Source organism: Plectropomus leopardus, chromosome 22 (assembly GCF_026936395.1).
Source record: "Plectropomus leopardus strain MGB_pleo_1.0 chromosome 22, ASM2693639v1, whole genome shotgun sequence".
NCBI classification, from domain to species: domain Eukaryota; kingdom Metazoa; phylum Chordata; class Actinopteri; order Perciformes; family Serranidae; genus Plectropomus; species Plectropomus leopardus.
This window is the reverse complement of record NC_142197.1, coordinates 12,917,475-12,935,598: the sequence shown is the minus strand read 5'-3', so window position 1 is coordinate 12,935,598 and position 18,124 is coordinate 12,917,475. Positions and strand designations below refer to the sequence as shown.

The 18,124-nt window shown below is 39.2% G+C and overlaps 1 protein-coding gene across 8 annotated transcripts in view; it reads right to left on the bottom strand.

Moving 5' to 3' along the window:
* LOC121961587 (ELKS/Rab6-interacting/CAST family member 1-like) overlaps positions 1-18,124 on the bottom strand; it is a 156,600-nt gene that overhangs the window by 71,206 nt on the left and 67,270 nt on the right. For all 8 annotated transcript variants that reach the window (XR_015775584.1, XR_015775585.1, XR_015775586.1 and 5 more), the window contains 2 exons: positions 8,576-8,711; positions 4,962-5,093 (listed from right to left, as the gene is read on the bottom strand). Coding sequence is in view for 5 of the 8 variants with exons in the window: in XM_088072970.1 (XP_087929096.1) it covers positions 4,962-5,093; positions 8,576-8,711 (268 nt within the window). In the remaining 3 variants the exon portion in view is untranslated. The remainder of the gene's footprint in view (positions 1-4,961; positions 5,094-8,575; positions 8,712-18,124) is intronic.

The following is an 18,124-nucleotide window of genomic DNA, read 5'->3' as shown; positions in this document are numbered from 1 at the left end:
AATTCAGGCAAAAGAGGAAAGGAGAGTGTAAAATGAGGAAAAAGAAATTAAGACAGAGGGAAAAGAAGGCCAGAAAGGCCTTTGGCCGACATCAGAGATGTAGAGATTGAAGGATGGAGGGATGCAGGGAGGGGTGAGGAGTGACAAGGCCCGGCTGGAAAAGAAGGAGCTGGAGGGGGAGGAGGACAGCAACCCCTTCAGTCTTCTGAACTTGTGTGTTTGCGTGTGCTCAACTTTATTTTAAGTGAGTGAAGAAGAAAGTGCAGTGAGTTCAAAAATCAAAATTGTCTCCTTAATGAAAGATGGAAAGCTGGAGGAGAGGACGCCTGTCTTTAGTTTGGTCCCTGAAGAGACAGATGGAGTCATACTGTTGACTCATTTCTCTGTCACACACAGACACACACACACACACACACACACACACACATACACACAAACACACACATATGCACACACAGACACACACACACACACACACATGCACACACACATATGCACACACACACACACACACACACACACCTTTCTTCAGTGATCATACACAGTGGTGACTCATGTCTAGCAGGAAAAGGTTTAGTATATTTTCATGTGGTCTTGGTCAACCGATTTTGCCGGACAAACCCTATCCGTGGGACAATCCCTGAAACACGCACACACACGTGCGCCCGCGTGCGCACACACACACACACACACACAGACGCACGCATGCATGCATGCACACGTACACACGCACTCACACACACAGGTTGTCAATACATGGCCAAATACTTCAGGTGCGTGTGTGTGTGTATGTCGACGTTTTGCTGTCAGGTTGTGTGTTTAAATGTGCCCAGTTTGGCTGCATTTGCATTTGTGTGTGTGCCAACGTTATAATAAGCAATGTGTGTGCCTTTGAACAGGCCGTCCTCATTAAGGGAGGAAATTGTCTCTCCCTCTGTCATCATTTTATAAATCATTATGTGAAAGGCTAATTGCAGTGACGCAGTTGTAAAAACGGGAACACAAAAATATTTATTTACAATTTACTCGTGTATATAGAGACACGTTTCCAGTCAGAAAACCAAAGTGCCGTCCATCTGGCTCCTGCTGAATGCTATGTTGTGCTGCGCCGGTGTGCTGTTTAAATAGCAGTTAGCACTTCTTTTCCGCCATGTTTGTGTGTATGTGTGCTGGGAGGAATATGTGTATGTATATGGAGCTCCATCTTGTGTATTACTATCCTGTCTGTGTGCGCGTGTCTGCGCTGAAAGGCTGAGTTAGTGTTGTTGATGTTGGGTGAGGACTGCACTGAGTGTTTGGCTGCCATGTCCACTCGCTCACCGCACCGCTGACGTTTCTACTCCTTCCTCCTTCACTGAAGCATTTTAACACGAGGACGCTCTCCAGCAGCCTGTCCTGGCCTAAATGGCCTCAATTCTGTCTAATTAAAGCTGCCACTTGTAGCATTTTGAAGTATGTCAATACATCGCTGCCAAATTAAATGTGAGAACTTGGCACAATTACTGTAAACAAATTAAGCTACAGTCAACTTGAGGAGGATAAACATGTTGAATGAGATTTTTCCATCTTGCTTTACTTACTCTTTGCTATTGTGAAAACCCAAAGCCTCGGACCTATTTGCTCTGATAGAGAACCCAAATCTTCTCTGCATCTGTCACTGTATTAAGTGGTATTGTAATAAAGCTATTATCATATTAACTATTTTGACCAAAGAGCTCCAGAACCACAGGAACCAAATTAGGAACTAAAAGTCTCTTTGGCATATTTTTGTTTGCTTTCCCACCAGATCAGAAGAACCACGAGATTTAGGCAAATTAGTCCTACAAAGAATTAAAAGAGAGGAAACAACAACACTGACCCATCATGTTGTTCTTTGTAGTTACTGTGGATTTAACTCTGTGAAACCTGTATGATCATTTTTTTCTTGTGCTGCATTCTGACACCTTTCATGAGTATTTAAACCTTTGAAACATGGGCAAAAAGGTTTATCCTTAAAAACACTGGAAAAGGCAATGAGCAAATTGCAAGTAATTGGTGAAAAGAAAACAACCTGAAACTTATTCTTTAAAAAAGGAGAGTGAGAGAAATAATAGAAAAGTAGCAAAAAAGGGGAAAAATGTCCAGAAACTATTTTTTGCTGTCCTTTTTTGCTTCATTTTAATTAACCAAAATTGATAATTAATTGATTAATAATCAAACCAGTGCTTTCAGGTTTCAAGGGGTTAACTGCATAATGCAAAGACAATGTGTAAAGGTAGAAAATGACACATTTCTGCTTTAGTAGGCTGCATAATGGGAATGACACAAGGTTTGCACTTGACTGATCAGCTTTGCAAAATGTGCCCTGAGAGTTCCCGGCCCATCAGAAAGTACTAATCCTAAACAGGGGAATTTTTGGCACTAAAACCTTCGGCAGAGAAACTAAATTTAGACCCTCGCTCCTTCAGTCTAAATGCAGGTTCCTGAGTTTCTAAAATGGTTCCTGGGCCTCAAGAAAAGTCACTGTGGTGGAAACCGGCTGTATGAGACTGTCATCGCAAGACAATTTCAGCAAATGGCACAAAATGACACATTTATGATCAGGTCACAAAGTCCTCTAGAGGCTGTAAAAGATGAATTTTGTCCAGTACAGTTGCTACTGCAGTAGCATCAGTAGTACTACTTCTCAGTCTTGATTCTTGAGGTGTGAGTTGCCGGGTTTTGGAGGTATCAGCTGTAGAAATATCTGCCTTCTCTTGACTATAATGGAACTAGATGACACCCAGTATGTGGTGCTCAAAGTGCTAAAAACTCAACACAACAGCAATGTCTCTTAAATCATGACCGACTAAATCAAGATAATCCACAGAACATTTTGTGAGCAATTTCATATAACAACAACTTTCTTCCTATCAAACTACACCAAACAACCTCATCACCACGCAGAGGGAAGTTTGCATCTACTCATGGACGAGAGGCTCGTGCTCGTGACAGTGTGAGATGTAAACATTAATGGCGCTCTCCTAACTTGAACTGTAACGTTAGCTAGTTCAATGGTGTTGAGCTAGTAGTAGATCTTTGCTTCCTTCTGCACGATAATACAGTGGGCAGATATAATTCGGAACAAAAAAAATAGATATTCTGCATGAAAGTTATTACAGCACTATATGTGGATTATTGTGATGAGCCAGGTCATGATTTCTGGAGAAAGTTCCATTATACTGACAGAAGGCCGACATCTCAACTCACGCCAAACCAATGTAGAGGACAAATAGCAACACAGGTAAAAGGAAATATATTTATTTTTGATTCTGGGTTGAAGTGTCCCTTTAACCACATGGTTATTATTGTAACCATGACAACATAAGTCCAGTAACCTTAATAAAGTAGTTTTACTTTTAACTTTTTACCTCAACCTAAATATGTTGTTTTAGTGCCTAAATCTAACAAAACTATATCATCAAATAGATATGTTTTCAGACCGTGATAAGCTGTATAAATTAGGTATTTGGACATAAAAATGGTAAAACCCGTAGAGTTATGTATGTGCAAAAACACATCTGACACATCTGAATATTAAAATACTCTACACGACATCTTGACTTGCAGGTAAGTGTTTTTCTTTTTTTTTTTAATGTACCTAACAATCCCACATTGACATTATCTGTATCTGCGTGTTTAAACCCATCGGTACAGCTGAATCGAATTCCCCGAGTCAAATATCCACCTCCAAACTGCTATTTCTTTCTGGTTGCATCATTACCTCAAAAGAAAAATCCAAGCTGTCGTGTGCATCATTTTAAACATGTTTTCCAGTAGCACCTTTGAAACTTTGGGATCTTGACTAGAATTTTAAATTAAGTTCTGCAAGTCTGAATGGCAGAGGTCTACACAGATAGAGCTAAAGAAAATAAATTTGTTTTGTAGGCCTCATTATATTTTTACTAAGAGAGTATAATTAACTGTTTGCCTCCACCTGTCCATCATTTTCTGACATCTGTCTGCTTGTCTTTGCCCGTGGTCTGATGCTCTTCCATTACATCTGTCTATCTGGAGCTTATTTTGCTGTGGCACCCACTAACATCAACCACGGCAGAGGGTGTCTGCAGTAAAACGTGTGTTCGCATGCCTGTCTTTATGCGTCTGTCCAGAAGTAGCCTGGTAAGCAAAGGCCAGAGAGGACGTCCAACATTCAGAGGCAGTAATAACAATGGAGTCCGGCCGTTTTTGCCAACAGCTACAGCGGGACATGTTTTCTCAGGGCAGTTTTCATCCTCACAGCCCACGCTGTTTTTTCCCACTTGTCAAAACCCATCCAGGCTCTGAGGAACATTTCCCATCTCTATGGCCTCGTTAAGTCACTGGTACCCAGGGGAGCGACGCACACACCCACTGGTCTGAGGTTGAATCCACTAAACCCTTCCCTTCTGAGCCTCCCTTAACACCACTATGAGCTTTCCTACTGTCTCAATATAGATAAAACAGATTACAAATTGGAGCGGTCGGCTCGCGCTGCATTTAAGAAAAAGCCTGTTTGTGTGCTCTGGCCGAGGCGGACAAAATACAAGCTGTTCTTTAAATAGGGATGTATTTACCTCTCCTCCAAATGAGGAGTGACTGGGCAAACACACACACGGAGCCACACCTGAATGAGCTCAGTTGGCACAGGGCATGTGTGTTGCCGCTGCCATTAGCCGCTATTGGCATAGCAATGTTTAGCTATGTCAGAAAGAGTTTCAATGTTGCCCTGAAGATGTTTGTCTGTGTGTGTTTCCTTGTGAGTCTCTCTGAATATCTGAGAAAGACAGAAAAATAAAGGAAATCCTAAGATCATTTGTGTATTTATGTGAATAAAAAAAATAACTGATAGGGGTTGAGTTTGAGGAAAGGTTTGGGTCACACATTTACTGGTTGGGAGTAAGGATCGTCCAAAGACATGCAGTAACACACATATGTGTATTTGCTTCTGACAGAGACGGTACCTGTTTCTCGGACTGTGTGCGTGCCTGCTCCTCCTGGGCGAGCACCACCTCCCTCTCTGCTGTGATCTGAACGCTTTCCCTCAGCGCCTCCTCCAGCTCCTCAATGCGCTCCTCCTTCTGACGGAGGGAGTCCTAAACAGAGAAAGTATGCAATGTAAAGACAGCAGTGCAGAGACAATCAGTTGATTAAATTCAGCATTTATTAAGGAAAAATACTAAGAGAACAGCAGCTCAGTGAGGCTGTACTTGCTCACATCAGCATGTTATGATGGGAATTTAATTACTTTCCCAGTTATTTGGTAATAAAGCAAAGTGTCGGGCAAATTAAAATTTTGACCTTAAGTTATCATTAGAGGAAAATGTAACAGATACAAAAAGATAATACAGTTCACGCAAGCCTGAATGTCAAAATTTAGTTGCAATTCATCCAAAGTTTGTTGAGACAAATTTACACATTTAATTTACAGTTTTATAGCAATCCTTCCCAATAGTTGATTAAGTATTTCCAAACAGATGGACATCCCTGAGTTGCTAGTGTGGCTAAAAATGCCAATTCGGTGGTTCTAGTTTCTCCAGTGTCAGGATTTGTTCCCTTTTTGTGATTGCAAGTGAATTCAGTTTGAGCTGTTAGTTGGATAAAATAAACTTTTCAGGTTTGGTAAATTGTGATTTTTCATTATTAACTGACATTTCATAGACAAAACATAAGCAATAACTGCATTAAAGATATTTGTAATACATAATGTGTATCATTTTGCTAAAGTTTTCTCAGCCTGGGTTATCAAATTGTTTAATGTGGTCGAAGAACATTATTTCACCGATGATTTTACTAGTGTACATAAGAAAGACTGGATTCCTCATACACAGTACAAGACTTTCCTTGATCTGACATCATTCATATCTGACAGACTGCGTATTACTAAATCACATCAGTTTCCCGTAACACCAGCTTTCCCTCTCACATCCTGCTCAACATGTCCCCGAGGTTAAAACCTTGGACCCTCCTCATTCCAGTTTGCTGCTCCCAGCGAACTCGAGTAGGCTGCAAAAAGACTCGCAAATTAGACATCTGATCTCCATCTGCATCTGAGGACTCTGAGGAATTCCCAATCACATATAAAGCTGTTTGTAAAGAAAGTGACTACATGAACTTCCCACCAACTCCCCATGGAGAGCCATGTGTCCTTCTGCCAGGCTTCCTGGTTAAATTAAGAGTTGAATGAATACCTGATGGAGACGGGGGATGAGACATTACAGTGGCGATGAATAAACCTCCAGGACATCTCCAACACATGTGCTGTGAATCTGGATCCTGCTCCAGATCCAACATTACTTGGTGTCTAACTATGCAGACTGAGATGGACTGTAATTGGATTAAATCCTCTTATTGTACTGAATTAAATTTACGGTCTGAATTACACTCACATTCCATTTACAGTCCTCAGTGCTGGTTTAAGTATGCAGAATTGCTTACCATTGAAACACACACTAGTTATGGTTGTAACCGCTGCGGTCTCACAAGTCTGAGTGACTCACATCGCCATCAGCTCATCTCTTAACCGCACGCATACACGTAAATGACAATTTCCAAACTACTTAAACCAAAGATTAATCATAGCTAGAGGGCACTTATTCACACAAACACATGCATGCAGAAAGAGTGTTTACATCTGCCTCTAATCAGAAAAGCCATTGAGGTTAACGATTACTGGAAGAGGAGAGGGAGGAGAAAGAGGAGGATGGACAAGGAAAGAAAGTTAGAGGAAGTTTGAGGGAAATAAGGGGTAACAAAGGTAAAATGATGGTAGAGATGGAGAAGTTAAAGGTCTTTTTTTACTGCAACTGTTAATTGTAATTCTATGTAATCTTGATGTAAATATTTACCTTTTTTGTATTTTGTTTTTGCCATTACTGTTATTTTATGCATGGTATGTATGTAACCTTGATATCTTCTCTTTTTTTCTGCTTTTTCTTACTAATAGCCCAACTAGGGACAGGAATTTCTAAACTATAACCTCTATGTGTGAAACATCAGTTACTACAGCTTGTTTGTAACAGGCTGTTAATTTGCATTTTCCTACTAAACTAAATAAATAAATACATAAAAAAATACTACATTAGCATTCTTTTCCAGGTTTCTCCAAGTGAAAACAGCCACTCAGACCTTCACAAAAAGCAGTGACGCAACATAGAGCTGTGCGCACTGATAATAATAGTATTAATAACTGATGGATAGTTAAGATTTTTTAACTGGGGTTGAATGAGATACTTATCCAGAGTCAAATCCATACTGTAATAGTTACACTGCTTCACCTTGCTGTCAGACAGCCCTCAATAAAGGGGAATTAAAGCCATTCTATCGCCCTTTTAAAAGCTGCAGACTCCTTTGACAAAGTCTAATTTATCTGCAGAACTCCGGAGTGGAAGTTATTGCGTGACTTTCGGATCCGAACTAACGCGGCGTCCACAGCGGTACATTGCATAGCCTCTGTGCAAGTTAAAGGATTAGGGGAATGCAGCTAATTTTGAGGATAGATGGCACACAGTTCTCAAAGAGGGTTTGGCTCAGTCACAGAGAGGCACACCAGGTGGGCGAAGGGGTTTACATGTAGTAACGTTATCATGATGAAACCTTTGTATGGCCATCTTTTGCACGTCTGTCCGTCCTGGAAGAGGGATCTCCCCTCAGTCGCTCTTCCTGAGGTTTCTACCATTTTTCCCCCAGTTAAAGGGTTTTTTGGGGGAGTTTTTCCTTAGACGATGTGAGGGTCTAAAGGCAGAGGGAAGGCGCATGCTGTTAAGTCCTCTGAGGCAAACTGTGTTTTGTGATAATGGGTTTTATAAATAAAATTGACTTGACGTGGGAAAACCAGCTTCCCAGGAAGTGCACAGGACTTAGAAGCTTCCAGGTACCCCCCAACAAAAGGGCTTGGGAAAACAGCATTTTGACACTAAAACATGAGTACTTCAACCAAAATCTGAATGTCTGGATTTGGATACATATGAAACACTACTGGGAAGCTACAAAATGACATGAATACCTGAAATATGAAGGACTATGAAGAAAACCACAGTCACAATTATCACCCTACACATGGCTGTTCATCTTGTGGTCACTCGACACTCCGGCAGACAATTAGGAGATGCTCTCACACCACAGGAAGCATTTTAAAACCCACAGCATTCACTACATAGTTGAGTGTGTGTGTCGCTTTTTCCCATCTAATCACCTCTCTTCCTCACCTCCTTTCTCCTCTACACTCCTTCAACCATTTTGCTTTTCCTCTTTTCCTCTCCTCTCCATCCTCCATCTGCTTTCCCTGTCAATCACCTCTTCAGTTACCCCATCTCACGCACTCCCTGAGTGAGAGCTGCACCGTGTGTGTGTGTGTGTGTGTGTGTGTATGTTTGACATTGCCTCAGGCTGCTCCCTGTCACAATTGTCACATCATGATGAAGCATTGTTGTGATAGCAGAAGATATTCAAGGTAGGACAGAGAGGAGAGAAACTTTTTCTGTCTCACTTTTTTTCACCCTTTCTCCCCCTGTCACTCTCCTTTAACTCTCCACCTCCTCCTCACTCCTCCTCCTCACTCCTCTTCCTCCCTCCATACCTTTATCAGCTGGGAGCTTTCGTTCAAATTGTCCTCTCTCTTCTTGGCATCCTCCATCAGCTGAGCGTTCCTGCTCTTCTCCACCTGCTCCTTGTGTTTCAGGTTGGCCACCTTCTTCGACTGGTCCTTCATCTGCCTGCACACACACAAAAAATAAAACGTTCAAGCCAATGCATCGCCTGCATTCATAAGTTTTGACTTCCCTTAGAATTTTAAAAGGGAATATATCCCTGTTTCTATGACTCATAAGATTCCTGTATGTCCATGAAACCAAACAGAAAGCAGTGAACAACTTGTGAAGAAATGACCCAAAAATTACCAAGAAATTATTTTTAAAAAGGTCTCAAAACATTTTCTGTACATTTTTTGATAATTTTTGAATAACTCTCTCTCTTTTTAATTTTTATTTTAGATGATCTTCAGGTAATTGTCTTTTTAACAATTTCTTGCAATCCACAGAAAATCAGACGTCAAGTTGCTGATTGCCTGTTTCGAAATAAATCAAACAAATTTGCTGGGGGTCCAAACGTTTAATTGCTTGTGAAAGGTGTCCAGGTTTCAAAGGGTTAATATATAAAGTGGAGCCATCTTCCACGGAACATATTCACAACTCACTGTCTGTTAGTGCCATTAAGACGAAACTGCAAGACTGATTAACTACTCTGAGCAATACAATGCTATAATAAAAATCCCTCAGGGCTAATATAATGTAAAGATCAGTTCAGCTATTCAATAAAAAGCTATGAATCAATGTCGAGATGACATTTGAGACTTCTCCACAGTGGGAAGCATGAATCTTTTCACAGAGGGATTACTGGGTGTCGGGAAGCGGAGTCTAAATCATCATCTGGGGGAATGAGGAAGAGATTCCTCATGGGAGCAGTGGGGTCGGGAGATGGAGAAAGAGTTTAATCCCAGTTTAAACTGTCTGGAAACCATTGTGGCTCTGTCACAGAGCTATCAGCTATCACAGCAGCTTGACTTGATCAGGACCTTTCATACCTTTCACACACACAAATGTGGACTAACCCCGAGCTAATGCCAGTACGGTTTAACAACGTCTACTGAATCATGACACAGATGAGAGATAAGTCAAACACAAAGGATAAATGTGTAAACACACACAGCGGCACACATCCAACAAAGACAAAACAGCTGAGTAACACTTAGAAACTGATCAAACTCAATAAAAGTCATTCTTCACTCTTTGTATATGTCTGGGTCTTTTGTATGTTTGCATTCTCTAAATGCCTGCTCTGTGCAAATGTTTATGCATGTGTGTGCGATCCTGTTAGCATAAGTTTTTACAGACTCGTACATAAATCAATTTTCCTCACTTCCATCGCCGCAGCTGCCAGTAAAAGAGCCGACCTCCAGCAATGGGAATCAACAGCGAACTCTGTCACACCAGCAGCAGTACATGTAGACTCATGGGAAATCATTTTTACGAGTCGCACTATGCATATTTAGTTTGCCAAGGTGTAAACAGGTTCCATGTAACCTTTGACCTTTGCTTGTGCACCACAAAGCTCTGAGCGATCTCACAGTATGCTGTTTTATGCATTTTATTTTCACTGCTTTGCTCCTTTGAGTGCAATCATCTCGTCTAAAATCATAAGAGTATAAAGTTTGTTTGTTTGCATCTCAAGTGATATACATATTCAAGTGTCGAAATATTTTACAACAACCCCTCACTTTCATCTTTCCTGTCTATCCGAGCCATAAACTATCCGCTAAACTAACCTAAAGTAATGGGAGCAATACATCAAATGGCTTTTACATCAGTATCACTGCCAAAAAAAGTTGAGAAATGATATTGGCAGAGGATGGTAACATAAAATCCTCTATGTGTTTGCTAAAAGGTCCAGGGGGCCTAATTCCAAACCGTCCACAGGAACTTGGGAAGCTGGAAGAAAAATTGAAATGCGGCGACGGGGCCAAAACTGCTCTGGAGCACCTGGGCGTTCAAAGCTTGCAGAATAATAATCAGCATGTGAAGCTGCATATGTACATATTTTACTTGTATTGTTTTTGTGTGCATTTTAAAAGCCTACATGTGTACCGTATTGCATCATTATCACATCCTAAGTGGGTTCAAATGTTAAACAGGGAAGCAGATGAAGTAAGCGTGGAGTAAGATTCATTATGGTGATTTTTTTTGTTTCCTTTGTTCCGTTCTGATTTTCGTTTGCATACTGAATGTGGGATAAATTTGAATATTTGGGATTGTGCTTTTACGCCCTGTGCGAGTGTGTAACAGGTCATAAACAGGCAGGAATGTTCCTATTGGAGACTTTCCAGTTAGCTCAGACCATCTGGTTCACTCTCTGAGGTTTCCCTCCTTCATGCTACATTTACTGCACGTATGTAGAATAGACTTTAAGTTTGAAATGTTTCCTATTGAATCAACACTCAGTTTTCACTTACACTCCTTCTCTTTTCTCTTTTGCTAATGTTAAACACTTGCTTTGCCCAGACCCCATTTGTTTGCCTGTATCACTTTTCAGCACGTAAATCATTTGCATGGGTAACTATCACGCGTTTGCATCGGACCACAGCAAGCTCCTCCTCGTCCTCTCACTGGAATTTTCTTGCTCACTAAAACCATCAGTGATCTTTACCTCTACTCATTTGCCCTTTTTTGTATTAAAATCATTTGCATGAGAAGCAATCCTTTATTTGCGTACAAGGACAAATGTACTTTGCCTCACCGCTCCCCTTTCCTCTCAGTCTTCACCATGCTCACTCACTCTCCAAATGCAACATTACTCTTTCCTTTGGATGAAAGATTCTCATCAGACCATGGACCATTTCTTCTCTCCTTTCCTCTCCCTGATTCCTTCCACTCCCTCTTTTGTCACTTCCATCTCCAGCGCTTTACTTTCCCTCTGACTCCTCTTCTCCTATCTAAAAAAATAAACCATGGATCACAGACTATTGCAAAAGAAGTTTTTGTGTGCCAATTTGGTGTTTTCCATCTTCTTAGTAAAGTTTTATAATCTGAATCTATTTTTTTTCTGAAATTAATAATCTGTGACACCGACTTGTCTGTTATCAGCTGGTGATGTAACAGCTAACAGGAAATACAACATCTGCACACAGGATATCAAAAATACACCTGTGTGCTTTTAAAGACTTCTAATCTCTAAAAATGCATTAAAAATAGGATTTCACAATAGTTGATTTTTTGCAGATATCCAATATGCTGATATGTAACAGCTATTTGGCCAATAACCGATACCAATATTGACACATCCATTTTTTTCCCCATCTAAATTTTAGTGATCATCAAGTCTCTTTTGATGTGGAATTAACACTGTGTTCTTTGCCTTATTAGTAATGTTGTATAATCTGCATCTGATTGTTTGTAATTTGTGATACTGAAGTGTCTTTACCAGCTGGTGATGTAGGCCAACAGCTGACAGGTAATACAGCACTTCAGCAAATATACCCCTGTGTACCTTTAAAGACTTCTTGCCTTTAAAAATAGATTTAAAATGTAAAGATGTCAATTCACACATCATATGAGATGAATGACATTAAAAGGCATCTCAGGTTAGCTTCAGAGATGCACCTATCCATTAGCTGTTGACAAATATAGGACCAATATAGGACAAACAGGTGATCAGTGGTCAGTCTCAGATAGAGCTGCGCAGTTCAAATTTACATAAAGGCACCAAAATAGCAGTTCACATGGCAAACAGCAGCACAGACAAGAACTATTTATTGTCAAAGTCTGTTCAAACCATTCTTAAAAGGTGTAATTCATTACCTTGCATGCTGCATATGGTTTGTAAACTACTGTGTTAAGCTAACAAAAGACAATAGCTTACATAGTGTAGCCTAGCAAAGCTAATACTAATGAAAGGTGATAAAATACTTAGCTCCTGAGATTCAATAAAAACAAATATTGATGGTTTACGAGTGCTCACTAGTTATCTGAATAGTCAAGGTAAGGTGTACACTACTTGGGTAGTTAATATTAAGTTTATAAGTTTCACATTTTGAAGCTAATGCTAACCGTTTCATCTAAGTGAAAGGAAAATGCTAAAATGATTAGCGCCATATTTAGGGAAGCGTTGTGAAATAAAAACAGATATATGGAGGCTAAATTAGTTCATGAGTTACTCTAGTTAGCTTTCTTACCAAATAGGGTCCACTTGATAGATTTGACGGTTTATTCCATGGAAGAAAAACGTTTTAAAGCTAGTTACTGAGAAGAAAATAACGAGCTGATATGGAGCTGTCAATCACGCGCCATATGACCGCACCCCCACAATCCTGAGAAATGGTTTGAGCCAGTTGAGCTTATTTTGAACTAGGTTTTCTATTATATTATGTTATAAACATTTATTTTCACACTGATTTTTTGTGAATGTTTAATGACATCTTTGATGTTGAATATGCATTTTTACTATTTCTAGCCAAGTTTTGGAAAGAAAATTAGAATCAGCCCAAATAGATATCAGACTTTTAATAATGAGAAAATCGGCGAAGAACATTGCAATCAGTGTGTGTATGGTGAATTCTAGTGTGGAAAGTGGGAATATTCATCTTTAATATTTTAAGTTTCTTGATAAAATCTTTTTACTACATACGTATTCACTTCCTCGAACTCCTTTTTGGACATAAAATACCTATTTTGTTTAATGACTATGTCTGGTGGGTATTCTTGTATTCTTCATTTTAATTTGAATGTTCAAAATAAAAATTGAAATCTTAAAAAAATTAATAAATCATATATGTCCAACATTTGCACTGAAATACACATGCAAACTTAGTGGCACATACTGTAAACACATACCAATGTAATCACACACACTAACATGCTCACTGATGGCACTTTAAACTTCCTAAATTTTGCCAAACCTCAAAAATATCCTCTTAATATTAATATTATTAATATATTAATACATTTCCTCATCCTGATCTATCTTCTCAAATCTTGATATGTCTAAAAACTTTGGAATGTTGACTTTATTTTAAAAGAAAGCCTTTCGATTTGTAATAATGCAAGAACCAATTAATGTTGGGTTGTGGAAAAGGCAGGAGAATGGGGAATTTTCCTATGTGGTATGAGATCACATTAATATTATTTCTATATTATTATGTAACTGTGATAATGTGACATGGACACAGCCCAGTCCTTTCTTTCCATTCCACATTTCCACTCTATCCTGATCAGCAAACTTTTTATGATAGTTCTTTTAAAAGTTGTAGTTGGTAATCTACATGTTTAATTAAAACACTTTCATTGCTCTTGTTGCTTTAAGGAGCAGAAGTTTTCTGGGTGAACTCGATGGCTTGGCTCAGTGGAGGCAAAGTGCCATTTGAAGCTGTTTTAATATGTAAAATACTTCCTTCACTCTCCCTTTGAAATCACTTTCAACAACTGCTGCAAACCGCTGGAGGAAGCGGAATCACAGGAGAGCTCGCTTTACCCACAACGCTGTAAACACGACGTACAAATGTGCAGTGAAACCACGTCCGCACGCGCGCACACACACACACACAAAGTACTTGATTTTCCACACATTGACACACAGTGAAAGTGCACAAATTTACCAAAACTGAGCTGATACTGGTGGGCACACACACATAGTCGGTACTGTCAACTGTTCCAAACACAACCTGCTGTGTATTAGAGTCTCTCAGTTGGACCACACGCAAATACTTGAAGCATGGTTGTGCATGCAACTGCACGTAACATAACAGCATGCGTCCACTTTCCAGCACTTGCACAGAAATACACACATGCAAACATGGTGGCACATCCTGTAAACACATGCTAACGTAAACACACACACTAACGTACTTACTGACAGCACTTTGAACTTCCTAAATTTTGCTAAACCTCAAAAATATCTTCACGTACTGACCATATGCACACAGCTACACACTCATATGTGCTATATTTAAACACATGCATATACAGAAATGTACAAACATGGAATAGCCTTCATTAAAACTTCAAGGTGTAAAGAAAAAAAATACTGTTGGCAACTAGCAGTAATTATGCACACACACAAACACACACACAAAATCTCATAAACTTCACCAACCCTCAAAGTCTCCAAAATAAAAACTTCTTAACCTCCCTCATTAGCATGCTGCTGATATTCAGGGACCCACATTAAGGTAATATTAATATTACATCTGGAGTCCCGTATAAATATTTGATCAGAAATGCTCGGGGGCCTCATGTATGTTTATTGCACATAGTTCACCCAACATTACCATCAAGGATTTCCTTTTAACCGTTCAGAATGAAGTATTTCCCTTGAAAACACAGGAAATATTGGTTTGGTTTACTAAGCCCATGAAACCTATAAAACATAAAAAAGGAAAAAAAAAAATCAAAACATAATAGTCTTGCCCACAGTTTGTGTGGAAGAAAAACTTACAGTACAAGGAGGGCATTTTAGAGGATAAAGAAATGTTGTTTTCAGAATGACTGTAGAAAATCCCTCAGGTAGAGAGAGAGCAAATTTGGGAGGTAAATAAGGAGGTAAGGCAACTAAGACCCATGTGTACGTGTGCAAACTTCCTCAGTGAGAATTATTGGAAACTAGCTGTAAAAACACTACAATACAACAGGAGACAGAATGAAATGTCTCCTTTAATAGCATTTGTCCTCATGAAAATAAATCACATTTACTGGATATGTCCACATTTCAGAACTAAATATACAATAAAACGAAAAGTGTTTAGATAATATTAATAGTGTAAGCATGTGACGGAGAGTCGAAGTTGATCTTGGCTGCATCTTTGTTTTATATGGAGAACAATAAAGTCCAAGAATTAAACACTGACACTCTGTTCTTTAGCCTCATATTTATCCTTTGATTTGAACTCTAGATTGTGTTATTGATGAGTGAACAAAACAAGAAGACTATTATTTGGTCTCAATACATACTGTCAGCACTATGCTGTTGACTATATTCATGAAATATATACTTTAATTCTAAATTATAATGCTCTGTTTGGGGTTCTGGGGATCTCCGGATCTTCAACAGCTCAAAAACCAACACATTTTTACTCCCAACTCATCAAATACCAACGCTTGATCAGTGGCCCTACACGTCAAAATGTGACACTCCAGGTACCTCTTCTGAGTCATTTTTGGATGCTTAGGGACTGTGTGACAATTTACGCATGTTACATGCATTGTTATTCCAAAATCAACTTTTTTTTCCTGTTTTCACAGGAAATGTAACTGTTTCTCGTCGGTGAATGCATACAATCCCACTTGAAAATAAACTTAGAATGTAGATATAAACTGTTGATTTTAGGTTTACTTCCTTAGGTTTAGGCAACAAAAGTATATGGTTATGTTTGGAAAAAACATCATGATTTGGATTGAAATAAGTATGTTTGTTACTAACGTTTGTAATGTCATGTGAAATATATCACCAGTAGGGAGGGGGGTTGTTCATTTTTATTAATATTGATGCCTTTATCAAGACTCTTTACTGATCCAAGTCTTTATCCATACCACTATCAATGCTTTTCTATTATTTTGTGAACATACAAGGCGACATTTTAACAAATGTATTTAAATGACGTGACTCAACTCGAGATGTAATGTTACGTCATAGGACCCACGGGACTCGACAGTCGTATCGATAAGCTCAAATGTTATTGATTTTCAGGTTTAGCAAAAGTGGAACCACGTACTCAATACAACCCGGTTTCAATCCCCTTCTGTAGTCACTAGCTCTAATAACAACTAACTTTTGGTATCACACAGGATACAAACAGCGGTCTTCCATGTAAAAATCCAGAGTTTGTTTGACCCATCCACCCAATATCATCGACCTGAGAGCTGGAGGCAGGGACATTAGAAACCACCTTCATGAAAGTAAGCTCAATTTGTGGCAAAGCAGAGCGTTTCAAGGTTTAAAAAGATCAAAAGAAAAGAAAAAAAATATGCAAATGATAAAAAATATAGTTGATTTGGCATTCTGTGTCTACAGGATCCCAATCAATGCGGAAGCAAACTGCAACAAAGCAAAATATAATAAGATAAAAAGGCATATTTCACACTGAGCAGCCACTGTAAACTGTACAGTTGATTTGTCCTTTTTTCTGAATACAATACTGTAAACAAAAGGTGTTTTTCACCTCCCGTCAGTACTGGGAATGGTTTGTGTGTGTGTGTGTGTGTGTGTGTGTGTGTGTGTGTGCAGGTATTTTAATTAGGTAACTCTCAGCAGTCATCCCCACTATAGTGTTGTCACCTATTAGCTGGCAAAGTATTTCTTGCATGTGTGTTTGTGTGTGGAAGACAAAAAAACATAACAATGCGCCTGGGTCTGTGATAGTGTGTGTGTGTGTGTGTGTGTGTGTGTGTGTGTGTGTGTGTGTGTGTGCCTGCTTGTTGTCACCCATTAGCTGACAAATCCCTGCACCACCTCAATGCTCAGAGTCATACGGGACCTCAAAGGGATCACACACACGCATGCACACACACATGCACGCACACACACACAGAAAGAGAAACGATGCAATTCCTTTTTAAGCTACAGAGACCTTGATGTCAGACATTTGGCAGTGGAAGAGGAGTTCCTTAGCGCAAGATCAAAACAACCAGAAAAAAAAAAGACAAGACGAGAAAAGAAAAAAAGGACAGAAGAAGAAAAAGAAGTCTTCTGTCGTCTACCAGACAGCAAGGCAATGCTAACTTTTTCTTTTGTTTCTTTCCCCCTCTAGAGTTGAATCACAAAACACCAGAACAACAGCGATGAAAAAGCTGACAAGACGGCGGGGGGAACGGTGGCTCTGGAAGTTGAAACAGAGAGAAAGAGCAGAGAAGGAGCTGGCACCGGGGAGACCTTTACAGCAGAGCAGAGCGCACAAAGCACTCAGACCACCAGATTTATGCAGGAAACAGAATGGAGAAGTGGTTATTATGTGGTCGATCACAATGGTTAGGTCAGAGAAATTTCAATGACTTTGATATGTCTGTTAAAAAAGACAAAATTCAGACTTTTCGGTTTTGCAGGCTGAAATCTCATTACGGAGTCACCGCCCAAGTGCAGACAGGAACATCAAAAAAAAAAAAAAAAAAGACGTATGTTTTTTTATCTTGTAATATTGACAAGGCTTAACCCCTTCAAACCTGAAGCGACATCACTTTTCTTGTACCGCTTTCAGGCACCTTTCACCAGTATATAAACATTTGAACCCTGAGCTAATTAGTGCGATTTCTTTCAAAAACATGATGAATGATCAAAATGGCGAACTTGGTGAAAACTGTTCCACAGAATGCAAGAAATTAGTAGATTTACAGTGTTGTTTTCAAAAATCTAAGGGAAATTTTCTAGGGGGAAAAAAGTTAGGGAAAAACTGTATTTTTAATTATCACAATTACATATTTTAAATAACATGACAGAATTATTATATTTTTTTAAAGCACTTTCCAAGGTCATTTTTTGCTATTGATGTTTTGTATGGTTTTTTTTTTACAAATTTGACAAATTTTAGGGTAATTTCTTCTTTTGCTGCTTATTGCCTTTCTTCCTATGTTTTTGATTGAAATAAAGCCAA